This window comes from Gekko japonicus, unplaced genomic scaffold, assembly GCF_001447785.1.
Source record: "Gekko japonicus isolate JY-2015 unplaced genomic scaffold, Gekko_japonicus_V1.1 scaffold2514, whole genome shotgun sequence".
Classification (NCBI taxonomy): domain Eukaryota; kingdom Metazoa; phylum Chordata; class Lepidosauria; order Squamata; family Gekkonidae; genus Gekko; species Gekko japonicus.
In genome coordinates, this window is record NW_015168122.1 from 189976 (window position 1) to 213210 (window position 23235).

At 45.8% G+C, this 23235-nt stretch overlaps 1 protein-coding gene across 1 annotated transcript; it reads right to left on the reverse strand.

Moving 5' to 3' along the window:
* Positions 1 to 3210: 3210 nt before the first annotated feature.
* Positions 3211 to 12438, reverse strand: LOC107113546 (zinc finger protein 883-like). The gene is made up of 8 exons (XM_015414893.1): positions 12433 to 12438; positions 11445 to 11559; positions 9301 to 9371; positions 8967 to 9072; positions 5834 to 6029; positions 5654 to 5733; positions 4067 to 4283; positions 3211 to 3985 (listed from the first exon to the last, which is right to left on the reverse strand). The coding sequence occupies exons 1-8, from the start codon at positions 12436 to 12438 to the stop codon at positions 3211 to 3213; spliced, it is 1566 nt and encodes a 521-aa protein (XP_015270379.1).
* Between the last annotated feature and the right edge of the window lie 10797 nt (positions 12439 to 23235).

The window sequence follows — 23235 nt, forward strand, 5'->3', positions numbered from 1 at the left end:
CCTCCCACACAGTATTTATTTATATATTTATTTATAATTTCAACTTATAGCCCGCCCTCCCCGCAATGCAGGCTCAGGGCGGCTCACAAATAGGTATAAGCCAACACATAAAACAGTTAAAACCATAAAACCATTATTACAAAATTACAACATGTTAAGTGCTCTCGATGTTCTAAAACGAAGACTTTCATCAAGATGGCGTGTCGTAGATGGTATATCCACTCAGTGTTATCAGCTCCACGTGGCGCTGTCGTTTTCCTTTCCCAGGGCCAGTTAATAACGATGGTACGATAGTGGTGGCTCCTACCCAAAGGCCTGGCGGAAGAGCTCCGTCTTACAGGCCTGCGGAACTGCGCCAGGTCCCGCAGGGCCCGGATCTCCTCTGGGAGCTCGTTCCACCAGCAAGGAGCCGCCACTGGAAAAGCTCTGGCCCTGGTAGCGGCCAGCCTGGCCTCTTTGGGGCCTGGAATCTTCAGGAGATGTTCCGACCCCAACCATAGTGCTCGCAGGGGAACATGTGGGGAAAGGGGGTCCCTCAGGTATGTTGGACCCCGGCCATATAGGGCTTTAAAGGTAAGAACCAGCACTTTGAAGCGAATCCGGTATGCTATTGTATTTTGCAAAGGTATGGGAAAATGCTCTTCCTCCAGCCAGTAGTCACAGTAGACTACACTGCAGGCCTGTCCTAAGCCGTTCTTCTCTTGTGCCTCCCTCCTCTGGAGATACGAAGGTTGAACTGTCTACGCATCGATGGGGCAATTCTCAAAAGATACTGCGGAGGGCGTCATTGTTGCTTGCCAATCAATCAGTCTGGTTAAAATCCTGGAACGTGAGGGTAATAAGCCTAAACTACACGACAGCATTGTAAAGAAGGAAGCTCGACTAATGTACAATGCACAGATAGTAACTCTGGACTCTGGCCAACCCTCAACATTGGCACATGTCCTGTCTTGCAATGTGGAGGAAATGATATGAGACCGCATTTCTTCACTGTTTGCATAGGACGTGTTGGTTGGCCGTTAAAAAAAATCAAAACTCTTTTCTTGTGTTTCTCTGCATCAGACAACCTGTGAAAAGAGCTCAAATTCCACACATTTTGTGTTGCGTGTGGAAGAGTAGTCCATCCTGTAGTGTGAAGGTGTGCTGCGCCCCTTGTAAGCAGGGATGCCAAACCTCCAGGTAGCAACTGGAGTTCTCCCAGTATTATAACTGATCTCCAGACGAACAAGATCAGATCCCCTGGAGAAAATGGCTGCTTTGGAGGGGGGACTCTGTGGCATTATACCCTGCTGAGGTTCCTCCTCTCCCCAAACCCTGCCCTCCTGAGGCTCCACCCTCCAAATCGCCAGGTATTTTCCAACCCAGAGCTGGCAATCCTACTTTGAAGTCCATGTGGGCTTGTGGTTAGTGCTCTTGACTAGGATCTAGGAGAGCTGGGTTCGAGTCCCCCCACTTTGCCACTGAAGCTCTAGCCTGCCTCATGAGGTTGTTGTGGAGTGGATAAAAGGGGGAATACGAACAGGCTTTGGCAGTTGTGCAGACCTGTTGTTTAAACAGGGCAAAATACCAGGACTCAAATGTGATTGTGGTGCAGCCACCAAACTATTTCCCATTTGCCACAGGAATTAATGTTGCCAACCTCCAGGTGAAGGCTGGAGATCTCCTTGATGACAGATCAGTTCCCCTGGAGAAAACGGCTGCTTTGAAGGGTAGAATTTATGGTATTATACCCTGCTGAGGTCACTTCCAAGCTCAAACCTCATCCTCCCAAGGCTCTACCCCCAAATATCCAGGAATTTCCCAACATGGAGCTGGCAACCCTAGGAAGAACTGATCTCTGTACTTGGGCTATCCGTTGTGATTCCTGGAGAGCGACTGTTGCCACAGCTGCTGGGGGGGGGGGAGAAGTAGCTGGAATGCTGGGAAAGTGACAGGGGTAGAAAGAGTGATGTGGTGGGGGGCAAAAAGGAAGTAGGAATGGAGGGGAAAGAGAGTAAGAAAAGGGGTGGCATTTGTCTTGGTGGAATAAAACGCAATTAGAATCTATCTATAATAAAGATAAAAAGACTGGTTTTAATGACAAACTAACTGAACTAGAAAAAACTCTTGTAGTGTCGGAGGATAAACTGATAAAGAAAATCTATAAAATTTTGTTAGAGGATTTGCTGTTAGATGAAACAGTTAAGCAAAATATGATTCTGTGGGCTCAAAATGTAGGACGTAATATTACTTGGAGAGAGTGGGACCAGATATGGTCTAAAATATTAAAATGACTAACGCAGTATCATATAAAGAAAATATGTATAAGATGTTTTATAGATGGTATATTTCACCAGATAAGCTTGCTAAGCAGAATGAAAATTGTTCAGATAAATGTTGGAAATGTAAAAATAAGATAGGTACATTCTATCATATGTGGTGGCTTTGCGATGTAACAAAGAGATACTGGAGATGGATCCACGAGATGATGCAAGAGATATTGAGAATTAAAATACCATTTTTGCCGGAAATATTACTACTAAACATATTTCAAAAGGATTTTAATAAAGGTGATAGATATTTGATAGTACACCTTTCTACGGCAGCAAGAATATTATATGCAAAATTTTGGAAACAAATGGAAGCACCAAAGAAGCAAGAATATGTGAAAAAACTGTTGGAGACGGCTGAAAATGACAAATTGGCATCGTTGATGAGAGGGGCAACAGACCCAACATTTCAAAAGACGTGGAAAAAACTGTATGACTGGTACAATATAAATGCATAGTTTAAAGTAATGGAAATTTTGGTATTATCAATCTCGTATAGTTAATTAGAAACTATGGTAAAAAAAGTGGGGGGAGAAGGGAAAAAGCAGAAGTGGGGGAAATGGGATATATGATTCTGCAAGTTTCTTGTGGGTCCCCACTTAAAAAAACCTAAACAGCATACTCAAGATTGCTATAGCAGAGATGCTGACTCCGAATTTCGATCCAATAATTCAGAGCTGGATATGTCAGTTATTAAAGACAGTTAACTAAAGAAAATACTGTAAGGCTGCTTGTATTTTGAGTAAAAAATAATATCATTAATTGGATTACCCAGTGTCCTTTCTGAAGTTTATAACTCTGGTACCTGGCATTACAATTTATGGCACACATGGCCCAGCCTGACAAAGTGATATTTAAGTCCGATCTGGCCTTCATAACAAACAAATTCAACAACTCTGGGCTAAGCAGTCACATGATTTCTCCTTATGTGTGTTTTTAGATGTTGTTGAAGAGTGCTACTCCGACTGTATCTCTTCCCACACTCTGAGCATTCAAAGGGCTTCTCCCCTGTGTGGGTTCGTTGATGCTGTTGAAGAGTGCTATTGTGACTGAACCTCTTCTTACACTCTGAGCATTCAAAGGGCTTCTCCCCTGTGTGGATTCGTTGATGCTGTTGAAGAGTGCTACTCCGACTGTATCTCTTCCCACACTCTGAACATTCAAAGCGCTTCTCCCCTGTGTGGGTTCGTTGATGCTGTTGAAGAGTGCTATTGTGACTGAACCTCTTCTTACACTCTGAGCATTCAAAGGGCTTCTCCCTTGTGTGGGTTCTTAGATGCTGTCGAAGAGTGCTACTGTCACTGAATCTCTTCTCACACTCTGAGCATTCAAAAGGCTTCTCCCCTGTGTGGGTTCGTTGATGCTGCAGAACATGTCCACTACGACTGAATCTCTTCCCACACTCTGAGCATTCAAAGGGCTTCTCCCCTGTGTGGGTTCGTTGATGCTGCAGAACATGTCCACTACGACTGAATCTCTTCCCACACTCTGAGCATTCAAAGGGCTTCTCCCCTGTGTGGGTTCGTTGATGCTGCAGAACATGTCCACTACGACTGAATCTCTTCCCACACTCTGAGCATTCAAAGGGCTTCTCCCCTCTGTGGACCTTTTGGTGAAAATTGAGCTGTGATCTGTATCTGAAGTACTTTTCACACTGAAAGCATTTATGTGGCTTTATTATGTTTTTTGGGAAGCGTACATTATGCTTTCTTCCATCAGAGTACGCCATTCTGCTCTCTGAGCAGATAAATAGCTTATCTCCAGGGTGAATCCTTTGGTGCTGAACAAGGTCTGATTTCTCTGAGAAGCTCTTGCCACAGTCTGAACACCTATAAGTTTTCTCTCCTGCATGTGTTCCTTCATGTCTATGGAAGTCTGCTCTGCGATTCATGGTCTTTCCACACTCCAGGCATTGATAGGACTTCTTTCCACTGTGCATTTGTAAATGGATGTTGTATTGGGTTTGATCTGAGATATTCAATCTGCACTCCAAGTCCTTATCTGTTTCCTACACCATGTGAATGTCTTCTTGGAAATCACCTCCTTGGCAAGGGATGGGTTTACCCCTCTTCTTGACCATGTGGCTCCTTTTCTTCCTCTTTGGTCTTCCTTGATTCCTGAAGTTTCCCCTCACATCTTCGTTCTTGATTTCATCTGGTGATAGAGGATGCAGTTCCTCATCCTCCTCGTTCCTCTGATCATTCCCTATTGGAATAAAGAGATCTTGTTAGAACCCACGCAAGGAGGTCTAATCGGAACCTGAAGTTCCATCCACACTCCAAATATTTCAGTGGCTTCTTCCTGCTGTACACTGAAGTGTACAATAATATAAACTTTCAAAGTACATTAAGCCTCCTGCATCAGAGATGCTTGTTTGGGACTCTGACCATTTATAAGTCTCCCCACCGGAGTGACTTTTTTAGATGTGAAGTGTGAAGAAATGCATTTTTGGATGGAGCAAAACCTTCATTGTGAGTTTAAAAGTTTTTTCTCTCTGAGCAGACAGTAGGCAAGAGACAATGGGATAGTCAAGTTCTCTCCCCCACGCCCAAACAGGGAACAGAGATCTGGAGGAGTAAAGACTAGAAAGGCTTCAGGAAGAAACTCCTGGAGACTTCAGCAAACCTTCTTTGACCCAGCCTAATCAGTGGGAGGGGGAAAGAGAGATGACAAGACTCCTGAGAGAAAGGAGGAGGAGCTCTTTTGTGCTCATTCACTTGAGGGAGAGCTAGCTTTTGACTAAGGTCAGAAAAAGGCAGCCATTGCCACGTGCTGACCTACACTTGGGGAAGAGGCCTGAAGGTAATAGAACTCCTGCAAAACTTTCTAAACTAAGGAGCCTGCCTTATATTTAACAACTGATAGGGCATGTATAGAGGGAGGGACAGAGGAATGGTGTTTTACCCATTTTTTTTTATCCCTTGCTCAATCTGGTGCTGTGCTAAAAGAATGCTTATAAACATTTTCTTGTTAATAAATACTTTCTAACTTTTGATCCTGGTAGTGGTTCTCTGTACCACACAGACCTCCATCATCTTGAATTTGCTATTTTAAAAGAAGCCCCAGGGACGTACAAGGCAACAAGCTGTCCTCATGGTAAGGAGGCACTCAGTAGCAGGAGACGCAGAGGCAAGGCCTCAGAACTTGGAAAGGAAGCTGGGAGTCCTGACCCACTCAGAGGGCGATTACTACAAAGCTCAGGAGGTGGCAGTATTTGACCAGAAAAAGAGAGAGGGAAAAGTCCCTCCAGGTGCTGGGAAAACTTTAGAGGGCAGGGTGGAACAGGGCCTGCAGATTAGACAGGACCGTTCCGCCAGATGAAGTAAGGACTGTTTTCTCTATGGAGCTCTTTCCGCACTCCAAACAATTATACGGTTTCTCCTCTAAGGAAATTGGTGTCTGTGAAATGATGTTCATTCTCTGACTGAAGGTCTTTGCAAAGGCGACATTTTCATTTCCCTTTTCCCAGGAGTGAATTCTCTGGTTCACACGCAGGCCTTTTCCCCCTTCTTTTTTTGACTTACCTTTCTTCTTGGACTGGGATTTCAAGGAGATCCCCTCCTTGGCAAGGAATGGGCTTATCTTTCCTCTTACTTGCGTGGCTTTCCTCCTGCCTCTGTGGTTCGTCTCCATCTCTGAAGTTTCCTGCAGCATCTTCATTCTTAACATCTTCCAAAGAGAATCCTTGAAACTCCCCAGCTGTCTCCTCTACATCTGCTGCTGGAATAAAGAAAGAGTTTCCATCAGTGCTCAGGCAAGAAGCCAAGCCACCAGTCAGACCCTGCACATAAATGGGTGTGCAATTCCTTGGTCAGATCTTCTTTACTCTGAAACTCAGCTGCTGGTCAAGCCTTATCCCTGCCAGGCCCTCCTGTAGAGCTGATTTCATATTCTGCCTACTCCGCCCTTTCCCACCCCCCTCTGTACGTATGTCAAGGGAGAAAGTGGCTAAGATTTGTTCCCCGGCTGTTCCCACTTGCCATGCTGTGTGGCTCCTTTGATTCTCTGCTCTTGACAATTAAGTACAAGAAGTTACCAAAATATCTAGTCCTGCAACTACATAGAGAGCTGTCCAGTCCCCTTTTCACAGCGATAAATCCCATACACGTTTTAAGCAAAGTAGTATTTTATTAAAGCCATGATAGAGCAGGAGCAAGTTCACTGTCCAGAAAGCCTGGGCCAGGGTGGGCAAGGAATAATGTAATACATTCAAACAAAGCCATAACCAATAATCTCCATTCCTGCCGAGCGGGCAGACCTCGGTTTACGCGCGCAAAAGCCTGAGAAGCAACGTTCCCTAAAACCAAAACAATTACAGCTTCACACGGAACGGCTCATTATACAGTTAGCAAAGCATCTATCCCCACTCACCTGTTAATCTTGCAGATAAGTGTTGCCTAGCAGTAGCGGGACATGGAATGCATGGGAGCAGACTATACACAGGGGAAGGAAGGGCATGCGCAGATGCCCGGGGCGGCAGGGGCCTGACAGCTTCCCAATCTTCTATGGCAGCTAGCTGACAAGAGCATCCTTGTAGATTTGATGAGAGCCAAAAAGGAGCTGGTTTTCAGCCTCCCAAAAATACAGTGAGAAGCCAAGAGCTCATGAAGTGAACCCTACAGTTCAAAAGGGACCCTCCACGGTTTTAGAAGAGGTGCCATTTGTTAGGCGCTCAGGTAATGGACCAATGAGAAAAGCAACCCTGCAATGTAATCAGAGCCATTTTCTTGCCGTCTCTGTGCCATTCTCTGGGCCTTGGCTAATGCGCAGCCATGTCTGAATCAACCAGGCATTTCTGCCTTTCCTAGAAGCACAGAGTCAGCCTGTCTCTCTGGAAAGAAGTGTATCTTATGGTCAGCAAGAGATAGCCAGAAGGCTGGCTTACCGGGCCTCAAGGTCCTTTTGTGGTTACAAAATGTTATAGTAGTCCACTGGTGGACCTCCTGATGGCACTGGTATTTCTGGCCACTGTGTGATAGAGAGTGTTGGACTGGATGGGCCTTTGGCCTGATCCAACATTGGCATCTCTTATGTTCTTATAGTAGAGGAAGGCCCTCTGGAAGTCCACTCTAGAGGAACAGACACTCTAAAGTCCAGACACAACCTCAGAAGATATCCATTTGATCAGCACGACCAGGGTGATGGGATGTAAGCCTGGTAAAATTCGTTTGGGAGAACCTTAGAGCAGCACAGCATCGTCATCTTTGTGAACCCTCTTCCCTGGGGACGGGGGAGACAGTGCCGGCCAGCCTCGGAGACACCCGCGCTGATCGGGGCACACTGATCTGTCAGGGATACCTGCCTTTCTTCTGTGTGTGCGCCTGTTTTTCTGTGGCAGATCCTTTCCTGCCTCAAGGGGGTGGAAGGGAATTAGCCCTTGGGAGGGAGTTCGTCGCTGACCTCTTGGGGAGACGGGAGGTGGCTGCAGTGCTTTCTCTATCCTGTGTTGTGGTTCAACCCACTGTGCTTCAGCTGAGAGCTTGACTGGGTTTACTGGGTTGATAGAGTCAGTGGGAATCTCTTCAGGAGCGCATGATCCTGCCCCCTTGGGGTGAGGACTGATCCCCCTCACCAGAACAGAGGGTGTTGTGCGGTTTGGCGGAAGCCAGTTCCTCTTGGGCTGCAGTGTTCACTGGTGGGACTACCGAGGTAGAACAGCTCCAAAGAAAGTACTTACACCCATCTCCCCCTAAGAGATGAAGGCATCCAGGAGACAGCAGAAGGGTTGATGCTCCTTTGGCCTCATCCAGCAGGGCTGGTCTTAGGTACCCCCCCCCTTCCCTCAAATATCCAATATATAGGATAGTGCAGCCCCTCAACAGCCACAGCTGAGCTCAGCCCTAGAAGGAGCTCCCAAATCTCCACATCCCAGGCCCAGAAGGCCTCCTTCCCTCCATCCCTAGCGGGCTAGATCCTTCGGCCAAACCAAGAGTCGCTCAGAAGTGAAGAGGAAAGGTCCCCTGCTATTCCTTGTCCATTCCCTTGACATAACCGTGAAGGATTCTCACTAGCAGGCAGCTCATTTGGGAAAGACTCTCTTGAGATCGTCCTGTGAAACTCTCCAGCCATTCTATGGACAGAAGGCCTTCCTCTCTCTCCACCCTAGTCTCTCTTACATTCCTGACTTCTTTGGCACAGAGAGAGAGACAGACAGAGAGAGACAGACAGACAGAAAGTGATCGTTCTTGTATGGGGAAAGAAAGAAATCCAAGGAAGAGGAAAAAATTGTCTGGAAGGATGGAAACATGCTCATAATCAAAGCCCCAAATCCCAACCAGTATGATGAAGGTCTGAGCGCATGCCCATCTGGTGCAAGGGCATGTGGTTGAGGTTGGCAACTGAGTAATTGGGATCTCGCCCCTTCCAGAGGTACTCTCAGCCCCACCTTGGCCACAGGCCAGGACACCCTCTCTGGCTTGGGTGAGGGCCACAACAATGGCCTCAGTTGCCCCTGGATCACCCAGGAGGCTTGGATTGCTCTAACCAACCACGCTGAACATCACTTTCACTTCTACCCCAAGTCCTGGAGCCCTCCAGTGGTGAGGGACAAGAAGCTGGGCAGGCCTCACAACCACATACTGCTTTTCAATTATTTTGATTCATGCATCATCCCAACAGCAGCAATTGGCACCTTTGGCACCTATGAAGGATCCTTACCCAGGGAGGCCACATGCCCATAATTCTCCAGCATGACCTCCCTATAGAGTGTTCTTTGGCTCAGATCCAGCAGGGCCCACTCAGCCTCGGTGAAGTACACGGCCACCTCCTCAAAGGAAAAGGGAGACTGAAAGAAGAAGCAGATTCCCTCGTCACAGACCACGCCAGGCAGAGACGACACTCTCAACAGGGGCATTCTGGGAGGGCGCAGGAGGCAGAGCTTGCTATGTGTAAAGGGAGTTGCTTTCAGAGCTTCTCTTGCTCAGACAGGTGGAGCAAAGGCGTTCCTGTGAGAGGAGCGGGGCCTGACTGTCCCCCGTCCATCCCCTCCTACCTGGACCAGAGGAGGAGCAGATCTTTGCGCTCCACTGTGAAGACGACAGCTCGACAACACCTCTTCACCGCCTGCAAGGGAGACAAAATTGGAAGGGTGAATTTCAGTCTCAACCTTTTATACTGTTAAATGTATAATGATTTTTAACAAAAACTATGGGAGAGGTGGGAATAAACTATGAGAGAGGTGGAAGAGAAGCACCAGGTACCCATGCGACTTGAGGGGGCGTTTAGGTCAGCTAACGTTCTGGAAACGTTAGGGTCATAACAATGGGGTTCCAGGGCATCTGCAGATGATCTGACTTCAAATCCAGGTACTTGGCTAGAGGACACGTCAACAGGACATCATGTCCGTCCCATGCTCCACCCTCAAACCTCATGGGTGGTTTGCCATTGCCTGCCTCTGCGTAACAACCCTGGACTTCACTGGTGGTCTCCCATCCAAGTCCAAACCAGGGCTGACCATGCTTAGCTTCTGAGATCTGATGAGACGGGGCTAGCCAGGGACATTCAGCTCAGGGGAACACAGAGGTTCCATTTATTGACCATGGCTAATAGTTGCACCCAGGGCTTTTTTTGTAGAAAAAGCCCAGCAGGAACTCAGTAGCATAACAGGCCACACCCAACAGCAGAAACTCATTAGCATATTAGGCCACAGCCCTGACAGCACAGCTCATTAGCATATTAGGCCACACACCCATGTTACCAGAAGTGTGGTCATCCAGCCACGCCCACCTTTGGCTTCTTATTCTGTTTACCTTGTTTGTGGTCAAAACCCAGGGCTTTGTTTGTAGCAGGAACTCCTTTGCATGTTAGGCCACACACCACTAATGTAGCCAATTCTAATGCGTTTCTGCTGTTGGGTGTGGCCTGTTATGCTAATGAGCTCCTGCTGGGCGTGGCCAACTCGGGAGCCAGTCGGAACTCTGTCTCCTGTGTGTTCCTGCCCAAAAATAGCCCTGGCTGCACCCATTAGCCCCCCTGGAAGCATTTACAAATCCTAATTTAATCACAAATAATTTAATGAGGAGATATGAAGAATTATTACACAGTAAGAATGATCTAAAAACACAAGAGATGTTGCAGAAACAAGATGCAACTTTAACATGGTGGGAAAGAATCCAATTGGAATCCAGATATGCCAAAGATAAACATATGGGTTTCTATGAAAAACAGATAGAGTTAGATAAAATACTATTGAATACAGAAGAAAAACTTATTAAAAAGTTATATACGGTACTATTAGACTTGAAGATGCAGGACGAAGTAGTTAAAGTGTCAATGATCACTTGGGCACAAAGCTTAGGATATAATATTGATCTCGATCAATGGTCTAGAGTGTGGAAAGCCAATATAAAATATACTAAAGCTGTTTCTTTCAAAGAAAACCTTTACAAGATGTTTTATAGATGGTATATGACACCTGATAGATTGGCTAAATATTACCCTAACATGTCAAATCTATGCTGGAAATGTAAGCAAAAAGTTGGATCTTTTTATCACATTTGGTGGACATGTAATAAAAGTAAAAAATATTGGGTTGGGATACATGGAATGTTACAGCAAATAATAGGAGTTAATGTACCTTTTAAACCAGAAATCTTTTTGTTAAATGTAATACCAGAACAATATAAAAAGCAAGATTGTTATATGATTACTCATATCGTAACTGCAGCCATAATTTTATATGCTAGTGTGTGGAAAAAAGAAGATATACCATCAAAGGAAGATTTGATCTACAAATTGATGGAAACAGTCGAAATGGACAATTTAACTCTATTACTACAAGGAAGAAGAGACAACATCTTTAAAGACGTATGGTCAAGATTCTACAAGTGGATTGAGAGCGTCAGCTAATAGCTGCACCCACATTTCTCTTCCTTTCCTTTTTTGAGCCACCTTGAGTCCCTCTAATGGAAGGAAAGTGAAATACAGAATTTTTAAGTAATGTAATTAAGAATGGAATTGCCTTCCATGAATCTGTCTATTTGCCCTTCAAGTGAGTGGCGATCGCTGCTTCCTGCAAGTCCCAGAAGTTGAGTCTGCATCGTGAGCAGAAGGATTCCCTTTTTCTCCTGCCCCAAACCTTCTACCCAATGACTTGACAAGGTGCCCCGATCCCGTTCGGGCAGGAGGCACCCTTACCACTTGACACGGCATCTTGGGCACGCTTCTGGGCCTGCACCCTCTGACTTTCCTCTGACAGAGCTCCTTCTGCCTCACAGAACTTCGCTTCCATCTTTACAGCTGGTCCCAACATCTGAAACAACAGTAAGGGAGACTAGGAAGAGAAAAAATGGAAGAGGCTGAGGAGACGGATCCTGCCCCACTCCCAGACTCCTCATCTGTGCCTTGACGAGCAGAGCTGGTTCAACCACAGGGCCAAGAACCAAGGTTGGGTTTTCTTCCCAGCCTAGTGAATTCTCTACCAGTATAAATATCTGGAAGGGAAGCCTCAGGATAAGGTCATTGCTGGAACTGAGGAAAGGAAACCCCCTCACCTGCTCTGCCTGCCTCTTCTCCTCTGCCTGACTCAGGAGGAAGCCTTCAGCCAGGGCCACCGCCTGGGAACTGGTCTCTGGCTCACATCCTCTCACCCAGCACTGCACTTCCTGGGGCAGGATGGCCAGGAACTGCTCCAGGATCACCAGGTCCAGGATCTGCTTCTTGGTGTGCCTCTCTGGCTCCAGCCAGTGGCTGCAAAGTCTATGGAGCTGGCTGCAAACCTCTCGGGGTCCATCGGTTTCATGGTAGCGGAACCGCCGGAAGGTCCACCAAGACAGCTAACAAATTAAAACACAGGTCAGAAAGACTACATGTTGTAAGTATTCAAAGCCCCTGAGAGTAATTAACTGAGGCCCTGCATTAAGCTTGAGAGAAGACAGATGGAGCATTACAACAGGGTCTCAGTGAATTACTCTCAGCATTCCATAATTAAGAATACATCTGTCCATCCTTTGTGCTCATCCAAATATTGTGTAATTCAGTTTGGCTTGCATATATACCCTCTTTTTTATCTTTTGCCCATCTTGAAATAAGTTGGTTTTTTTCCCACCAAGTCAAATTAGTACCTTGCTCTTTTAAGAGTTTTTCCGAAATTAACTCTCCCTTTGAATCTAAAAGGTCCTCATACCTCCATCTTGGATATTTAATATAAAGCGATGGTTTAACGAAGGCTTCTATGGGAGAGAGCCATCTGGGTAACTTTATGTAATATTTTACTTTTATCTCCTCCCAGATTTTATACAGTGCCATTCTAATAGTATGTTGTCTAAAAGGAGTAGCCGGCACGTTTTTATTATACCACATAAAGAAGTGCCATCCCATCTGTAGATCATGTCCCTCAAGACTCAATAGTCTTTTATCATCTTGTACAATCCACTCCTTTATCCAATTCATAGCCGCAGCTTTATAATAAAGAGCCCAATCTGGGAGAGCTAAACCGCCTCTATGTTTTCTTTCTTGAAGATATTTTAACTTTATTCTTGGCCTTTTTTGTTGCCAAATAAAATCCTTTACTAACTTTTCGAGTTCTTTGAAAAACATTTGATTTCTTAAAATAGGGATAGTTTGGAACAAAAAAAGGATACGAGGTAAAACGTTCATTTTTATCATTGACACTCTCCCCAACAAGGAGATATGCAAACCTCTCCATATTTCTAAATCCTTTTTTATTTCTAAAATTAGTTTTTTATAGTTAGCCTCAAACAAAGAACAACATCTGTTTGTCAGTAGTATGCCTAGATATTTCACCTTCTTTTCTGTCCATCAATCTCCAATTTTGATATGTTTATCCCCCCCCCAGAATTAAACCCCCGCAAAATGGCAACCATATAAACCCAGCTTGTTATTTCTGTTATTCCTGGAATCTGTTAAACATCTTCATTATGCTGTGTGCTAATTTGCCGCTCACCCTCTACCTCTATGTATGGCCTGGTAACTTCCATTTCAATGTATCTGAAGCAGCCTGCAGGCACACGAAAGCTTTGACTTTGAATAAAAACTTTGTTGGTCTGTTAGGTGCTGCTGGATTGGAATTTTGTTCTGCTGCTTCAGACAAACAGCGCTCCCCACCTGGATCCATACAGGACAGCCAACATTCCTCTTTTCTGAGATTTCAGAGTTTATCCCTCCCCTCTCCCCGGGTCTTACCTGCGAGTAAACCTTTTCCCGGCTGCTACATATCTAAAGCCCACAACAGGAAAAGAGCCTTTCTACTTTCCCGCCCCCCCTTCCCCCGGCTTGGACTCTCTAGCAAACAGTTCTCTTGGTTTAACACTTTCAGGACTGCAGACGAAAGAAAAAGGCTTTTTTGTCTTTTCCCGTAGGAGCACCGCCCAGACCGGGACAGAGCGGACTTCAGCCAGGTATTGTAATTCCTGTAAGTTGACAACCTTGGTGGTTGGCAACCATACATTGTAAATTTTGCAAGCAACCTTATATTCTTATAAGTTGGCAACCTTCCATTATAATGAATCAGGGTAAGTCTTTGCAGCATCAGTACTGGTGTTGGGATGAGTTAGCATAAAGGTTTTGTGAGAGAACATGTACCTAGTAAGGCATTATACAAGCACTTTGCCCTAGGAACAATCCAGAGATTCTTCACATAATATTGTTATTGCATATGATTTATTAAGGCTTTCATCCACTTTCGGAAGAAGAATAGTATTGAAACGATAGAACATTCCGGAGACCATCGTCACACCATTTTCTACTGCCTTGTGCATTTATATATGTAGTTTTTTTGTACACATTTTTGTATGAATCTTGTGATTGTTATTTAAATATTTACTAGCGCAGTTACCTCACAGTTTCTTCTTCTTTTTTCGGTCTGTTCTGTGACTGTGACCATAATTTTTGAGCTTGTAATAAAGCCAAAAAAATTTGGACACAAATTCATTTCCTGATGCAGAAAACCCTGAAGAGTAATGTCCATTTTAAACCAGAGGCTTTTTTGTTGGGAATAATGGATAAACAGGTAGAAAAAAGACATGGCACTCTGTTTTTATATAGAACAATGCCAGCAAGACTTTTATATGTTTAGAAGGGGAAGAGTCCAATATTGCCTACAACAGAGAAGTGGATTGTAAAGATGACGGAGTTAGCCGAGATGGCGAAACGTACTACATTGATTAGAGAGAAGACATTGCCCACGTATATAGCAAACAAGAAACCCATTACTGACTTTCTGCAGGAAACTCGGGGAAAGAATGAAATGATGAGTTCTTCTGGTTTTGAAGACTAAGAGGGGAGAAAGCAGTTAAAACAAATGAGAAGTTTTACTTGGATGACAGGATTACAATTGTGACTTCTGTGCTTATGCCAATATTTGTCATGGAGAAATTCAAAAGTGTTTTCTTTCTCTTTCTTCTTCCACTTTCTTGCTTGCTTGCTTTTTAATTTTCTTCTCTTCCATCCCCCCCCTCTTTTTTCACTATTAAAACCCCTTCGTATATTTTTTTAAAAATGCAATCCTAATTCCATGATTTATTGATTTATTTTTGGCTACATGTGTTTGTGAGCGTACATTACTTAACTTTTACAAGTCTTTGGGACCCAAAAATGTTTTTTTAAACAACAACACAGGTTTTTCCCCCCCTGCAAACTAGAAGATTCCCCTATGTGCAGATATTACTTTAGACTTTTATAAGTCTTTGTGCCCTCCCAATCTTGCTTTTAAAACAAAAGCAAGAACTGATCTTTTTCCAGCATGCCATGGAATAAAAACCCTTGTGAATTAAGTGTCGTTATCTGAGATGGCACCAATAGCTCTTCTGAGCACCATTTCTCACGTGTCACCTAAGAAGTCTATGTTTCAAGAAAGTGAGCAAGACCCCTGCCCAGTGGTGCCTGTGGTTTGCAGTTGGTTCCCACCTCAAGAGCACTGTCAGCAGAGGAACAGAAAAGCTTTAAGCCTTCCTGAGGTACAGGCCTCATGCCTGGCATGAAACTCACAGTAGTACTGCAAAAAGCTCTGGGACCCATACAGGCACTTCAGGAAAATATTCTAGAAGTGAAAACGTGGAGATCTCGTTTTAATAATAAAGGTGCAAGAGTTCCATGTTTTCACTTCTAGAATATTGTTCTGGAGTGCCTGTCATACATTCCAGTGCTTTTTGTGGTACTACTGTGAGTTTAATGCCCATTCCAGGGAGTTCTGGAGGCATTTTGGCCTGGAAAGGGTTCATAAAGGTGTGAGAGTTCCACGTTTTCACTTCCAGAATACTGTTCTGAAGTGCCTGATTTTTTGCGGTACTACTGTGGGACCCAAATTCCAGAGAGGTCTTGCTTCCTTCCCCGGGTGGGTCCCACTCAGATCTATTTGCTCCAATTTCTGTTTTTGAATTCAAGCATCTCTTTGGGATTCTTCTCCCCCCCCCCCAAAGAACATGATGCATTCTTCAGGGTCACGACCAGTGAAGAAGTTGTATCAGGGTGAGATGATGGCTCTGGGGATGTGTAATGTATCCAGTCCAGACCGCGTGGCCGACTTGGGCTCCACGCGGTCAGGCACAAACGTCGAGCTTCGCTCCAAGAGACAATGGACTATGCGGATCCTAGCCCGCTGCAATCAGGGGGCTAGATTCCCGGCCGAGAGCCTATGGGACTCTCGGCCATTGTAAATAACCTATTGAGAAGTGGGGGGCTGTTTTGGGTGGCGGTTTCTCGGGGAATATAAGCCGGCCTGCAAGCCGGCCAAAGTCGACTTGTTCCTGATCGAATAAAGTACGCTTTGCTGAAATCACTCTCCGTCTGAGTACTTTTCAGGATGAGTATAGAGTACAAGTGTGGGGGAGGGGGGAATATGTAGCACGCCTGAAAAAATGATCTGAATTGATTCATTCAAGCTTCTGGGAGGCTCCTTCGGCCACTGTTAAAAGCTGTTAAAAGCACAGACCAGTTGGCATGATCATACTGAGAAACTGGGGGGGGGAGACCTCGGTTCAGATGTCTCCCTGCCTGTTAGCTCAGGAGTGAACTTGAGCCAGCTGCCCCCTCTCGGGACTGGAAGAGCTCTTGACTGAGCTCATCTTTTGGGGCTGGGACCCATCAGAGTCCCTTGGAGATCTGTTTGGATTCCATTTTGATCTCACCCTTTGTAATGTATCCATCTCAGACCGCGTGCGCGGCCATTTCGCCACGCGGTCAGGCGAAGCGACCGAGCTTCGCTCTCAGTAACAATGGGACAAGCAGATCCTAGCCGGCACCTATCGGCAGGCTAGGCTCCTGGCCGAGAGCCAATGGAATTCTCGGCCACTGTAAATAGCCAATCACTTGTGTGTGGGTGTGTTTGGGGAGCGTGGATTGTGCACACATAAACCAGCCTGCGAGCTGGGTACTCTCGTCTTGTTCTGAGCTGAAATAAAGTATGAGAGCTGAAATCACTAGTAAGTCTCAGTACTTTTCACCCTTCCTGCTAGGAGCAGAATGTGTTTTATGCGCCATTATCCCTTTTCTCCTTGTCAGTCAGGTTGAGAGAAGACAACTGGCCCCGCGTCATGGGGCAAGTGGAGATTCGAACTGACATCTCCAGAGAGCTAGACAAAAGTGCTGTTCTGTCTGCTGCCCCAATCTGATGCGCCGTTCAGCCGCCTCCTGCACCAGAAAGGACTTTCAGCTTGGTTCTGTCTGCTCCAACAACCAGACGGGCCCTTCAGCTCCCGCTTGCTCCACAAGAGGTCATCGTTCCACACCTCTTATATTAAATCACTTCTTTGGAAATCAGCAGATGAAGTGCGTCTGCCAATTATTTGTCTGCTGCAGCTACCCATCCCCCCATTTCCCTCCAGCTGTTGTTCTGGATGCACAAAAACACACATCTGGAACTCTGATCAGAAAGGCAAGGAGGAGTTGCAAAATAAGGGCGGTGTGTGTGTGTTTTAATTCTGTCACTGCCACAAATGGAGTCTTCCCGATGAAAATTACATTCAGTCATCCAAATTGTTGACAGGTTGTTGTTGTTTTTTGAACAGCGATACATGTAGATATTATTTGGCCTGTCTATTGGGTTCATAAGTCTAGCTATGTTGTCAGTACACACCTATCCATCTTTGCTGTATGAACACAAATGGCTACAGAAAGGAATGGCTAGACTATGATGTCTAGTGGTTAGGGTGTTAGGGATGCCCGCCTCCAGGTGGGACCTGGGGATCCCCTGGAATGACAGCTCATCTTCATAGTGCAGAGGTCAGCTCCCCTGGAGAAAATGGATGCTTTGGAGGGGGGGCTCTGTGGCACTGTACCCCACTGAGGTCCCTGTCCTCCCCGGGTGCCACCCACCAAATCTCCAGGAGTTCCCCAGACTGGATCTGGCAACCCTAAGCCTGTAGCCAGGATTATTATTTTTTTGTTTAGGGGGCATTTAAATTTTTAAAGGGGCAGTTAAATTGCAGTTAATTAATCCGAATGGCTGTCTTCAAAGGCGGGGGCTCCAAGCCTGTTTCTAGCCCTTCCTTTCATGGGATAGGTCAGCAAGCTCATCCGTTCCCAGGGAAATAAGGCTCGCAGGGCTCTTTTTGTAGCAGGTACTTATTTGCATATTAAGCGACACACCCCTAATGTAGCCAATCCTCCAAGAGCTTACAGTAGCTCCTGTAAGAAGAGCTCTGTAAGCTCTTGGAGGATTGGCTACATTAGGGGTGTGTGGCCTAATATGCAAAGGAGTTCCTGCTTCAGAAGACACTGGAATGCCTTGAAGGCACCACCCTTGAGTCTCCTTCTAAGCTGTCTTGCCCTGTGGAAGGGAACTCAAAAAGGCATTTAAATGCCCTCTGAGTTGGTTTCCCCCGGGTCCCATGATGGCCCCCCCCCAATTCCACAGTTGGAGAAAGAGGGGAGCCCGAGGGCAAGCCGTGGCACTCTCTCCCTCGCTGCTGCCAGGAGCAGGCAGTGGGGGTCTCTCCGCAAAAAGAAGGTTTTGGGCCATGGCTATTTGTGGGGCGGGGCTTTTAGTTAAGGGGGCAGGGCCCCCAAATGCTCCACTGTAGCTATGGGCCTCCCACCCCATCCCCTCCTGGTGGCCAGTTTTAGTAGTATCAAGGTGACTTGGGACTTGGTCAATGTTCCCTCTAATTTTTCCCCCCTACTGAGCAGAGCAGTTCACATCCTGAGCAAAATGTAAGTGCTGTAATCTTGAAATGGGCCAGTGGGCAGTGCAAAAATTCTTCCTCATACCCAGTTGGTACCTTCCCACCCTTAATTGCAAGTCCTGTCCTCTGCTGCCAACAAGAGCAGCTCCCTGCCTTCCTCTAAGTGACAGCCTTTTCAATACTCAAAGTGAGCACTCGTGCCCCCGACCCCCTCTTCTCCAGGCTGAACATTCCCAAATCCCTCAGCCTTTCCTCACAGGGCTATGTCTCCAGGCCCCTGGTTATCTTCATTGCTCTCTTCCTGTTCCATTCTGTCCACATCCTTTTTGAACTGAGGGCTCCAGAAGTTCACACAGTACTCCAGGTGCGGTGTTAGCCGAATTGCTCCAAAAAGGAAACAATTGGTACAGTTTTTAACTTCGGGAACAACCGTCTTTGTTTACGGAGGATGGCACTGATTCTGAGGTCCCCAATAAGAGACTGAGGCAGACTTCTTAATAAGAATAATTGTTTACTAGCACACTTCACACAGTAAGCACACAACAACCACAACACACAAGAACTAGGAAATACAGAGAGAATAATTCAGCACAGTTGCAATTTGCAGGTAACGTTGGTTGATGCTTTGGGGTATAATTACCTGGCTGCTTCTGCGTGGCTCCAAACGTCAATCGAAGGGGTAAGGATGGGGAGAAAATGGAAAAGAATAGCGAATGGACTCAGACCAGCTAAGACCACGTGCTAAGAAGTTCTAGCTGTGCACTGCTAGAACAAAGAGAGGGATGGGAAGGATTTGGGATAGAAAGCTGGATTGAAGGGTAAAGCAGGTTAAATAGAGGACGTAGTTTGAGAGCGCTGGGGGGTTTCAGGTAGAATGCTCAAGAGAGCGAACTGGAGGTGCATTCCTGATTATATCAAACAGGGTCAGGGGAGGAGCTGGGGCCAGGAGACCTCACCTGTGGTGAGGCGTCTGTCATAGCCAAGAGGTCTGGGATTGGCTATTGTAATTCTCTGGGAGGGCTTGGAAACTGGAGGGCAATTTGAGATCTAGTGACTAACTCAATCAAGACACCTGGGCTAGGGGTATTCGCATGTAGATGTATGACTCAGTGCCAGGAGGCCAGGTTGAATAGAGAGTCTTTGTGAGGACGTGCTGTCCGTTGGTGCGAGGGGGAGGGGGGTTTCAGGTATGTGACCAGGTGGCTGGTTTGAAATGGAGTCTGCTGCTTTTGTGTGACCATGTGCTTGGAACAAAATGGAGTCTGCTGCTTGCTGTGGCCGTGTGCTTAGAACAACATTGCGTTTGCTGGACATGGGAACACCTCAGGAATAGCAACCATAAGAGGAAACAGTGTCTCTGGTATGTATCCTATTGGGAGCTCACAGCATGTCAGTTTCTGGCACAGTCTGTCATTGGCACACTTCATCAGGTACAGTAACTCAGTTCATAAAAACACCATGGCAGGCGTGCAGGCTTACAGCGGCCTGACCAATGCGGTGTACAGCGGGACTATGACATCTTGTGATCTGCGTGTTATGCCTCTGTTGATACACCCCAAGAATGCATTAGCCTTTTTTGCCGCTGCATCACACTGAGTGCTCATATTTATCTTATGGTCCCGCCATACCCCAAGATCTTGTTCACATCTTGCTTCTTTCCCGGACGGATCCTCCTCAAATCTGTTTACTCTAATTTCTGTTTCTATCTCTGAATCTAAGCATCAATTCTGGATTCTTCTCACCTCCATGGACCTGAGGACTGGATCTTGCTAAACGAACCTAATTTGGGCTTCTGTGTCGGCACCAGTGAAGAGGCTAAAAAGGAGGCAGAAGATGGATTTCGGGATGAGTACAGACTCAGAGTATGGGGGGAACCTTAGCATGCCTCAAAAGATGACCTAACTTAATTAATTCCCTGGGATCAATAATTCTAGTATGGATCATGTAACTGCTATATGCTTTGACCTCTGCGAGAGTGGTATTTGCACATTATTGGAAATAACTGATGTCGCCTGGCAAATTCAAATGCCTCTTGAAGATATGGGAATTGTTAGCAATAGTCAAACTAACAGGCAATCAAAATTGTAAGCATGTTTTGGATGACAAAAATTGGCAACAATTGGCTGCAAAAAATAATAATCTTATGCTGTCAGAAATGAATGAATAAGAAAAGAACAATTGTAACTATGTACATTTTGTTCCCTTATTTGTTTTCCGATTTGATTTGGTTCAAATATGTATCATTTTATTTTAAGAAAATTATTTTGTAAAATGAAAATTTTAAAAATTAAAAACAGAGAATGGATTAATTCATGCTTCTGGGAAGCTACTTCTACAACAAAAACAAACACGCTATTCAGCTGCCTCCTTTCCCCCAAGAGGTCAGCCACACCGCTTAGTTTTCGGGAAGCAACAGAAAAAGAACTGTGTTGCAAGAGTGTCAGCCTGCCAGCTGTTTTGTCCTCTGCAGCTGTCCCCCCCGCCTGCTTTCTTCCAGTTGTTTTGGATACACACAAAAACATATCTGGAACTCTGGCTGGATAGGACAAGTGGGATTGCCAAACATGAGCCACTGGCAGGTGATTTCTTAACCCTCCGTCACTACTACAGACTTACGTACTTTGTTTCTCTCCTGCCTTTCACCCCAGTGGAGACCCAAAGCAATTTACATCATTTTCCTCTCCTCCATTTGATCCTCACAACAACCCTGTGGGTAGGTGAGGCTGAGAGTGTGTGACTGGCTCGAGGTCACCCAGAAACCGGGAGCTGAAATCCTCCTACTTCCTCCCACGTCCTCCCTTTCAGCTGTGGAGTCTTGTGAGCAAAAAAATCTACTTTGTGAGCTACTGGAATTAAAGTTTTGAGTGAGCAATTTGACGGCTGCATAAATTAGTTTGCTCTGGAGCCATCCTTCCTGAGCTAAGATAAAAATGTGTGAGCTGGAGGCTAAAAAACTGTGAACTAGCTCACACTAACTCAGCTTAGAGGGAACACTGCTTCCTCCAATGCTCATCTTTGTTTGCTGGCTCCCCGTAGGTGAAATGCATGCTGGGAATGAATGCCACGAGTGCCATGATGGCTGGCACTGAGATTGCGATGATCTCCTTTTCCCTTGCACATCCAATATACTACGATATGTGCAACAAGATCCTATACCTGTGATATGCTGCTTGAGATCTGCCATGAAATCATCACCATCCCTTATGTGAGTGTTACTTATACCAGAAGCGGGCTGTGGGAAGCCCATCCAATGTGAACAAAGGAGGAGCACAGTTCTTGGTCCACTTGGCCTCTGAAAGGAGAACATTCTCTATGGTCTCAGAATTTTCACAGTGAGCCATAGAGTGTCCTATGCAGTTGAGTCCCTGTGCAGAGCTTAAGCAATGAAAGTTGGCTAGGGCTATGGTAGTCACTCCACAGCTCGTGGACAGCCACATAACGTGTCCTGGACACCACCTGACCAAACACACCCAATAACATCTTCCCTTTCCATGTCCCACTTTCTATATTCCTTCTTTCCCACCTCGGCTTCTCTGTTTCTTCTCTTCTGATTCTGCCCACTCACCCACCTTCCCTGCCTCTCCTCTCAGCGCCCTTCAGTCTTTCATGGGTTTTCCTCTGAGGTTTCAACACAAGTGCATCACTGTTCGTCTCACTTCCACGGCATCTATGTTTGCTTCTAGGTGTAATTTCAGAGGCATGGGGAAAGCCCCCCATAACCCAGAGTTAAGAAGAGCCGGCGGCTCATGAGCCTTAGAAGCAGCGCTATTTTTGGGCAGGAACGGAGTTCCGGCTGGCTCCTGAGTTGGCCACACCCAGCAGGAACTCATTAGCATAATAGGCCACACCCAACAGCAGAAACTTGTTAGGATTGGCTACATTTGGGGTGTGTGGCCTAACATGCAAAGAGGTTCCTGCTCCAAAAAAAAAAGCCCTGGGTTTTGACAACAAACAAGGTAAACAGAATAAGATATCACTGTTCGTCTCACTTCCATGGCATCTATGTTTGCTTCTAGGTGTAGTTTCAGAGGCATGGGGAAAGCCCTCCATAACCCAGAGTTAAGAAGAGCCGGCGGCTCATGAGCCTTAGAAGAGAAGAAGAAGAGATTGGATTTATACCCCGCCCTTCACTATCCGAAGGAGTCTCAGAGCGGCTTACAATCTCCTTTCCCTTTCCCTCCCCACAACAGACACCTGGTGAGGTAGGCGGGGCTGACTCTCCCAAGAACTGCCCTTGAGAGAACAACTCTGAAATAACTTATGATTTACCCAAGGTCACACCTGCAGCTGCATGTGGAGCCGAGTGGGGAATCAAACCGGGTTCTCCCAGATTAGAGTCCGCATTCCTAACCACTACACCAAACTGGCTCTTAGAGTGAGTACCATTGAGTTAGGGCCTAAGTCTACCAGTTAGACAAGCCATGCTTCTCTAGAGCTCTTAGAAGAATGGGGCCTCTAATCTCTTAGGACAGGGTGCATCTATCCTATGCACTGGTGCCTATTCTTCTGTTACAAGCAAAACCGGGAACACACGGCGTGAGAAACAATTTGCCAAATGAAAGAACGGATGGCATTTTTGCTGCTCATCAAAATAATTACTCTTGAGCATTAGTCCCACTGATAGTTTGCAACCTGGAAGAAGGCCATGAAACATGCAGACAATCCTGGACGCATGTAGTCGCTGATAGCATCTCCATTATCTATTGAAATGTTGTAATTGGACTACATTGTTCACGATTAAATATTGGAAGCGACTCCAAAAAAAAACTTTTTGGCTGCTTTTACAAGCTTTGGAATAGGTGTGAACCATTCATTGTTCCTTCCTTGTGAAACTTTATATCTTTGAA

Excerpts from the sequence above, each read along its gene's own strand:
- LOC107113546 (XM_015414893.1), bottom strand. Across the intron at positions 9,073-9,300 it reads CTGCTCCTCCTCTGGTCCAG|GTGGCCGTGTACTTCACCGA; the intron begins GTAGGAGGGGAT and ends TCCTTTGAGGAG. Across the intron at positions 4,284-5,653 it reads TTTGGAGTGCGGAAAGAGCT|TCTCAGATCAAACCCAATAC; the intron begins CCATAGAGAAAA and ends GCAGATTGAATA.